At 43.1% G+C, this 8,895-nt stretch overlaps 1 protein-coding gene across 1 annotated transcript in view; it reads right to left on the reverse strand.

The window, feature by feature from the left end:
• Nucleotides 1–6,812, reverse strand: part of MYL3 (myosin light chain 3) — a 37,653-nt gene extending 30,841 nt beyond the window's left edge. Inside the window, exon 1 of the mRNA XM_013943637.2 lies at nucleotides 6,690–6,812. Within this exon, the coding sequence (XP_013799091.1) occupies nucleotides 6,690–6,812 (123 nt within the window). The remainder of the gene's footprint in view (nucleotides 1–6,689) is intronic.
• Between the last annotated feature and the right edge of the window lie 2,083 nt (nucleotides 6,813–8,895).

An 8,895-nucleotide genomic window follows, 5' to 3' on the forward strand; every position in this document is an offset into this window, starting at 1 on the left:
TCTTTGGGCTCAGTAGAGCATGAATGGGTCAAAAACCACATACAGGACACAAGATTAAATGATTAAACAAACTTAAACCTTATGAAACAAGTACCAGCCACTAAGTGACACGAAATGCCACCTGCTCATGCAGGAGCCTTTGGCCTCCATCACTCATCCTCATATTTCCATTCGGTGTAGGCTAAGTAAGCAGGTATCCAGTATCTAAAATAGGTGGCATCTAAAAATCTTTCTCTGGAGTTAGAGGAGTCCCTACCATTAATACATTGAATATGGTTTTTTTCCCTCTAAGCCCCTGAAAATACTCTACCAGACCAATCCAATTTTTAAGTACATACCTAAAAGGCCTTCGCAGCTTGCTAAATCAAAAATAAACCACACTAAGTTTTCACAAGTTTTCACACCTTGCCAGAGCACCAGTCCACAGCAAGAATGGTGACTCAGAGGTGAATCCCATAAAAATCAAAGGGGAAAATTTCCCACCGACTCCCACAAGACTGCAATGAGGGTCTCCTGTTTTTGCCAAGGTTTCAGTCATTTTTGCCTGGGGCATCCTCAAGGGCTGGCTGCTCAAATTTCTCTGTGCTTGAGAGTCTCATGAAGAAATCACTGAGAGAGAAAGAGGCCCAGCTTGGGCTCATTTGAACCTGACCAGTGCCTGCCCACTTCAGAAACTGGCAAATATGTGAGCACAGCAGGGAAATTGCTCTCTAAAAGTATTTCTCCTGAGATGCCAATAATAATAATGGTAATGATGATGGGAATATGGAACACCTGGGAGGAATGAAATCAAGAGGAAAAATAGGTTGGAGAGAGGAAAAGGTGAGAGGGCACTGGAAGGTTGAACCTATGCTGTAGCCACGTTCAGCTGCCTTGATGTCTGATCTTTGGAGGCTCAGGGGTACTGGTGTAAAGACTTCCCACTTCATCCTCAAGAAAAACTTGGCCAGACCTGAAAGGTTTCCAGGCAGGCTAAGACCTGCATCTACCCCATGTCTTGCTAGAACATAACATGAAACCTTCTTCCAAGTTGAACATGATACATCCACATTTATCCTGCTCCAGTTGTCTCTGCACCAGAGGGAAGGGGTCCTAATCCGGCTCCTTTCATCAATGCACTGAGATTCGAATCGTGTCTGTGCTGGGGTGTCTTAACCTCGGCTCCAACAGATTTTTTTTTCCTCCCCCTCCCCACAAGAAAACATGCCCTCTTTCCTATGCAACTGCTGTTGCATCTTGCTTTCCCTTGGGCTCTGTTGCAAAGGGGTTCTGCACGCCTCTCACCGGTCAGCTACCAGGTTAACCACTGCCAAATACCAAATTTTGCATGCCGGCGTAGACATGCATCCACCAGCTCGCACATGGACTGCTGCCCTTCACATCCAGATAAAACACTTTTCCATACTCAAAAACTCTCTCAAATGGACCAACACATCTGTTTCCTTATACACATATCATCCTTTTCACCTAACTCCTCACCCCTCCACACACACACCCCTCTTTCTTACAGAAGAAATGGATGCAGCAAAATACTTCTCCCTGTCGCACACAAACCACACTTCATCCCCCAGAGGTGTCCCCAAAACCTCTCATGCACCTACAAAACTTCTAGAGATCAGGGAACGCACACCAACTCTCCCATACACAAACTCCTCAAATACAACACCCGTCCCGCTCACGTACCTCTCCACACACAGAGATGCAAAATTGTCCCATAGAGTATCGCGCATTCAGACATTCATTATTTCCATAAACTGAATTTCTTAATGACAGCCCATTTCTTTTCATTCCCATGTGCACTTATACAACACATTCACCTCTCAAAGAAAATCCTTTTTTACCCACAAAATAACACCTGCTCTGTCACTCACCACTCTAGGACCTTATCAACCATATACCCACTGTTAACTCCTACAGCTTTCTCCATGTTCAGGCCCTCCCAACTACTTCTGAAATACAGTCATCTCAGTCACTTCATCCCAAAATGAATTCTTCACATAGGCACCTAAAACCACTCCAACAATCCCTACTAGCTGGGCGTTGGATATCCTTAAATATAGTCATCTTCTTAGGGAGAGGCTTTGGGATCGATCTCTGTGAAAATCAAGCAGTTCCCGCTCTCCCCCAAGGGATATTTGCTTTTCTTCCCCCAGCGTCTAGCCAAAAATCTTCGCACGCTGTCCCGGTTCACACTTGCACAGAGGTGCACTCCTGCATCCCAGCTACCCTGCTGCAGCACCACCATCGCACCACGGCACGCTCCATGCTCCGGGGCTGAAAATGCAAGCCAGACAGGACCTCATCGGTATTGGTGCCTGCACATTTCCCTCGTGGCTGCTCCCACCCCAGCTGCTCTCGCATCTTTTCTTGCAGAAAAAGGAAAGGAGCTTTTATTTTTTGCATCCCTGCAGATGTTCAGAAGCCTGCAGGGCTTTCTGAGGAGAACAGGTTTCACAAGGCTCCAAGATCACAGTACTCCAAAAAATAAACTACGCCTGCTTTATTTTTTTTTCCCCCAGGCACCTATATGACTGCATACTGCTACAACAAGCATCTCAAATGACAGCCCAGGAAAATGTAGTTATTAAGCATAACTGCATATGGTAAGTGGTGTTCCTTCCAAGTCCTCACATATGCCAACTGTCTCCATCTGCCTTTTTATACCCAGGGCTCAATGGACTTTGGGGACGCATCATCTCAGCTAACTTTAGCTGCTGATACATTGGTGCTCAAATAGTTGTCTCATTTCCCACTTTAATCAACAGATCGGCATCTCCCAAGGGTGATTCGATCCATCCCAGTATAGGCGTCCAGCACTGCTGCATTGAATAACCCTCAAAAAAGTTTTTTTCTGCTGATTATATATGATCTGTTTAGGGGCAGTGACCAGCTTTCCAAAGGCTAGGTGAGCTGATCCCATTTTCTGTGTCCACCAGATTGAAAGATTATTCCTGTTTAGCATTAACCTTACTATTTTTCACAAGAGCAAAGTCTATTTCTGGCAAAATATTTCCCCTATTAGAAGACAATAGTCAAATGGGAATAAAGGCTGGATAAATGAAAAAGACAACCTCCTTGCTCCAGAATGTCTGTAGGACCATCTCTTCCCTAAAGGGAAGAGGTTCAAGGAAAGTTCTAGTGAAACTTTTTAAAAAAAAAAAAAACTTCCTCATAGGCTGAACCATACAATTATGGAAATAAAAACACCACCTTTTCTGTGAGTTTCAAACAATACTGAATCCCATCCAATCTCTCTTGCAAATTTCTAAGTATTGGGCCAAATCCTGCTGGGATATGTATGTATATGTATCATTAAAACTTTAGAAGGCAACTTTAAACTTTAGAATAGCTCCATTACTTAAGGGGGTATAACCCACATTTAGGCCACCATAGCTGAGAACCAAACATAGACCCTGACCTTGACCATGAAGCAGCCAGAAGACAACAATGTGAAAAATCTGATACAATTTTGGACCATTACTGTGCAAGTAGAATATAGCAGTCAGTGAAAACAAAACGAGAAGTAATTTTCCCTTTCACATAAATGTTTTCATTTTGAGGGGTTTTTTGTTTGTTTTTTTTAACTAAAATTGGATTGCAAAAGTTTTAAAACTCCAAATACAAAATTGCATAATAAAATCTGAGAATAAATATTGATAATTTGAGGCATTCCCATCAGAACATTGCATTTCAATAATTTTTAATATTTTGTTTTGATATAAGTTTGTTTTCTTCCCAGTTTTCAACAGTATATTATCTTTTGCATGAAAACAAAAACCAGTTTCATCCTGGAATGCTGAAATGGGATGTTTGGAGAATTTCAAAACTCATTAAAGCATTTTTTTCAAATGTTGTACAATGATCTGGGGAGGTATTCTGATCTACACCAGATGGCCTGAGCTCCACCAGAGCTAGGTTTATGAAACAGGAAGAGATATATTTGCCAGACCCAGCCCTTGTGCGCAAATAGCTTCAATTTTGACAAAAGCACTTTTGATGAAAAACATTTAATTGAAAAACTCCCAGGGAAACATCTCTAGAGAATACCACCTCCCCTTGCTATGAGTTTTGGGAAGCAAACCACCCCAGACCCAAACCATACATCTACTAGTGCTTTCCCTGTCCAGTTTTGTATATATCAGATGACGGAATGTTCTCCACAAACACCAAGAGATGTTACCATGGGAGTACTGGATTTACTTACTTTTTTAGAAACTCAATACATAGTTTTAAGTGCTTTTAAAGCATTAGGAGAGTCCATAATTTTAAATTCCACTGGAAGGAAAAGTAATAACTTGGATGGAGAAGTGTGCAGAATGAATAGTTTAAAAAAAATGCAGAAGTGAATTGATTTCAAATCTTATTTGAACAAAAATGTATTTGATGGTTTTGAAATTGCAGTGTTTGCCAGTATGCATGTCTATTTTTTGAGTAGTCCTAGGGTGGTTTTTTTTCTTTCCTCATTACAACTCATCTTGCTACTGCACTTAGCTACCCTTCATACCACAACAGCACAGTATCCCAGATGAATGTATTTGTGTCCTCTAAGAGAGGTTATTGCAATTGCCCTCTCCTCCTCTTACAGTGCAGGAATTTTAAGTACAGAGACATTAATAGCGAGCTGAATCCCACCACCTACCACTTGCCCAAGGTCACAGAGTAAGCCTTTCTCAGAGCACGGCACGAACATTGGCGTGAATAGTCTAAACACTACGCCAAAATTTAATTCCTTGTACACCAAATTCTATTTCTTGATATAATAATAGATAATTGCTCTTTTGCATCAGTATTCAAAGCAAAAAGTTTGAAAGTTTTTCATGGTTCAAGCCATAAAAAAGCCCTGCTGTGTGCTTCCTTTGTTAGAAAATCCCAGCTACAAGAATGAATCCCATGCAGAAGGAGCAGACAGTTTCAGTAACCCTTGTGATTTACTAGTCACCTGCAAGGCCACTTGTGTGGTGCTCAGAGGGCATACTGAAGAGACAGAATAACTTACTCACTTTCTCAAGTAGCTCCTCTATCTGCGTGAAGGAGGAGCTTTATTTTTCAAGCTAACAGGAGAGGCTCACAGAGACACTCTTCACAAGCACTGAAGAGCTGGTCTCATCAATGGCCAGGGAGCTCTGTTGCTTTTCCTACTCCATCTCTTTGGCTTTATCTATGCTTCTCTTATCTTCTCAGGCTCCTCATAAACACAGATCAGGACTCACCCCATAGTCACCCATTTTCTTGTAGGCAATGAGATAGACTTCAGCTGGTGTAAACTGATTAAGATAATTATATTTACTTGCACCAGGTAATCACCTGGCCCAAATCTCCATGTGAGAAAAGCCTGTGAGATGCTGCAGAGCTCCCTCTCTTTTCCCCATCTTAAAGGAAAACCCTTTGCAAAGAAATCTTATAATGCCTTGCAGTGTCTATGTGTCACAAATATTTACTGCGAAAACAATATTGGAAAGTCATTCCTAAAGATGTATGCAGGGGTTTCTGACGTTCCCTGTGAATGTGTGTGGTGCAGAAAGAGCAAAGTGGAACTAGTCATTTTTAGATCTTTATTTGCTTATGTCATTTTTATAAATCAAGAAGTCAGCACCTGACAGTCCATTTCATGGTCATTTTTGTGGGAATATATTACTTCTTTCTCCTCCTCATTCTTTGAGGGAAACCTCTTCTGATATAAAAAGGTCACCCTGGAACATCTGCTGAGGAGTCAACTCCCATGGGTAAAAACTTTTGAAGGAGAAACAGATTTCCAATATCATTTCACTGGAATTACCTACTTCACAACTTCAAAACTGTGACCATTTCCTAAATGTTGGCAGTTCACTGTCAGTCAGGTGGTTTGTTCTAAGGGCAAAAGATGTCAGTCAGGCAACTCAAGGTCTCTGATTTCTATGGCCAAGAGTAGTGGCCCAAATTCACTCAAAACCTATTTCAGAAGTGCCTTTGCAAACGTATTGCTGCCCCTATGCTTATGAGCAAGACTTCAGCAAACCCTGCTGAGGCCAACAGCAGCTCTTTCCAGCAGAGACTGTTCTGAGGAAGAAGGAGCGGGAGAGGGCTCATGTCTCTTGGGGGAATCTTTGGAAGAGACCCTGAAAGCAAGAGATCATTCAGAAAGCCTAGATTTTTGCCTGAGTTTCTCTCTGCTTTCCAAAACACACTCACACACAGTCGCTTTGACAGTCCATTGGGCTTTTCTGGAAAACCACATGCGGTCTCACCGGCTCGTGTTAAGGAAGTCTCAGGCTCGTTCCTTTGCAGAACAAACCCTGCGATATTGAAGTGAGCTCTACCTAGTGCATTGCAGGCAAGCACAAATGATCCAAAATATGCTCTGAGCCCACTGCTAGCCCACCACGTGGCCTTGGCCGTTGGCTAGTCATCAGCCAGCTGAAAGTACAGTCCAGGCTTCCTGATATAATATAAAAAACCTGCAATATTCTCTGCACAGCACCTTTAAGTTTCCTGCTGAGGTCAGTGAAGCTTGCAGGAAATGGAATTTGTCACTTTGAGGATGAGAAGGGACAAGCTGGGCAATACCCTTTGCTCCTTGCTCTGCCAAAAAACAAGTGCTATTTTCAAACAGAGTCATCTCAGCATTCAATGCACCACAGCCAGAACCACCACCAACCCACGCCCCATCAGCCCTGGCTGCTCCCTCCTGCACCAGGTTAAGACATACGTACTTTGATAGAAGCTGGGTTAAATTCAACTTCTTTTCGGGGCTCTGGTTCTGGTGGTTTTGGTGCTGGTTTGGGTTCTTCTTTCTTAGGTTCGGCCTTCTTAGGTTCAGGCTTCTTCGGGGGCATGTTGGTGGGCTGTTTTAGAAAGGGAGAGAAGCAGACAGACAGACAGACAGACAGACAAGAGGTGGCTGCTGCAAGATAAATCACCAGCGCGGGTCTTTATCCCTGTCCAGTCCCTTAAAGTCACACATTGTGTCACTCCCAGACCTGTCACATGCCATGGCTTACAATAGGGCCACTGCTATAAAAGGACAAGACATTTACCCGGCTATTTTAGAGCAGCCAGATAGGGCATTGTTATGAATTAGCACTTAAATGGAAAAAGAGTTTGGGGATTTTAGGGCTGAGGCTGGCGCTGGGTCAAACATTTTTAGTGTGTGTGTGTGTGCATGTGCGTACATGAACAAGGGGGAGGTTGGGTTACACTCCTGGTCCCATCGGTGGATTTTATGCTTCCCAGGGCCACGCTGCCACTTACCTTCCCAGTTCACGAGTTGCCGAGTATCTTCACTCATGGCCTTTGCTGTGACGGGGTTCACTAAAAGACAAGCATGGGTTTACATTTAAGCGTGAGGACAGTGCAATATGGGAAGCCAACCATTATCATATCAACTGGTACAGAGGGGAATTCATGCCCCGGATCGCTCACTGGTTTTTTCCTAGGAAAGTGCAAAGAATCACTATTGCTTCTAGCAGCCGGCATATAACACAGAGCAGGGATACACACATATGGGCATACTCACACATACGCACACACAAAATCAGGGATAATCCTGGGTGTCTGTGATTAGATCCTTATGGCTGAGATTTTCCAGACCATTTCAGGGACTTGAATGCCAGATTCCAAGTAAAACAGCTAAGATAAAGATATCCATTTGAGGCTTTTATAATCTCAGCTTTATTTTGATTTATCTAAGCCTCTCAAAGCAAAATGGAGTTAATAATTTTCAGATTTTTGTTTGCTTATGTCATTTTTCTAAATCAAGAGCTCACTTTCTGCAAATTCATTTCATGGTTGTTTCCACATCGCCTAGGATTTTTTTCCCCCAGAAAGTGTTGTCCCTTGTAACAAGACAACCAATCTTCAAATTGAAATGTATATGACAAGAGGATCTGTGCTGACGTTTCAAATAAATATCAGTTAAACCACAAATCTCTCCTTCTTTTACAGAGTTAATACGTCATCCTGGTAAGCTACCATTCAAACCCCTTCGAAACCTGCTTTGTCTGAAAGCGCTGTTGGCTTGACCCCCCTAAGTGTCTGCCCATCTGCAGCTCTCTGTTATCTGACCAGGTCTGCTGCATGACTGCTTGTGCTTTATCCCGCCCAGCTGTTCCCAAATTGCGGTACGTCCATTACTGGCAGTGCACACGCAGCTTTAAAGTGGAACATGAATACTGCACAGAAAGCTGGCCATCCGCTTAAAGTCTTCGGCTAGTTGCTGTCTCTACCGCAGCTTTAGTAAGTACAAGCAGTTTGGGAATCCCGGAGAGACGGGATGGACACTGGCTTTGCGTTTGTACATCGTAGAGTGCGGTGTCAGGTCCTACTTGAATCAGAGCCTGCTTCTGGTTGCAGATTTCAGGCAATGCCAGGCTATTAGAAATAAATACATGACTACAATAACATGATAATTACCAGGGTAATGGTAATTTCCCTTTTTCTTTGTGTTTTATGGACAATGGGGGAAAAAAAGTAATCTCACTCCTAATCAAAGAGGACCCTTAGGGCACACTGACTGTAACAGCAACCCTGAGCTGCTGCTGACCAAACTGTCTCTAAATGAATATATCAGGGATGCTCTAAGCCAAAAAAGCAGGGTTCACTCTGAGCTTTCCGGTTGTAATTCTGCCATATCTTCTTGGTGGTCTTTTACCTTAACTTTCAGTTTAACCATTACAGCCTTCATACCTTCTTCACCTGGGGAGAAGCACACTGCAAGGCAGTTCTTCTTGTCAAGACTAAATACCAAAACTACTGGCCTTTCCCATTCCTTTCTGCTCTGTTTGGTCCTGCTGGAGGACCCTGTCCCTACTGCCCTTCATCACTCCCTTTTGCCTGCAGTTGCTTTCTCTTCAGTGCAGGAAAGGCAAGATGAGACATGAAAGAGGCAAACCCAGACCAACAAGTTCAAACAAGGCTCCT

This window comes from Apteryx mantelli, chromosome 2, assembly GCF_036417845.1.
Source record: "Apteryx mantelli isolate bAptMan1 chromosome 2, bAptMan1.hap1, whole genome shotgun sequence".
NCBI classification, from domain to species: Eukaryota; Metazoa; Chordata; class Aves; order Apterygiformes; family Apterygidae; genus Apteryx; species Apteryx mantelli.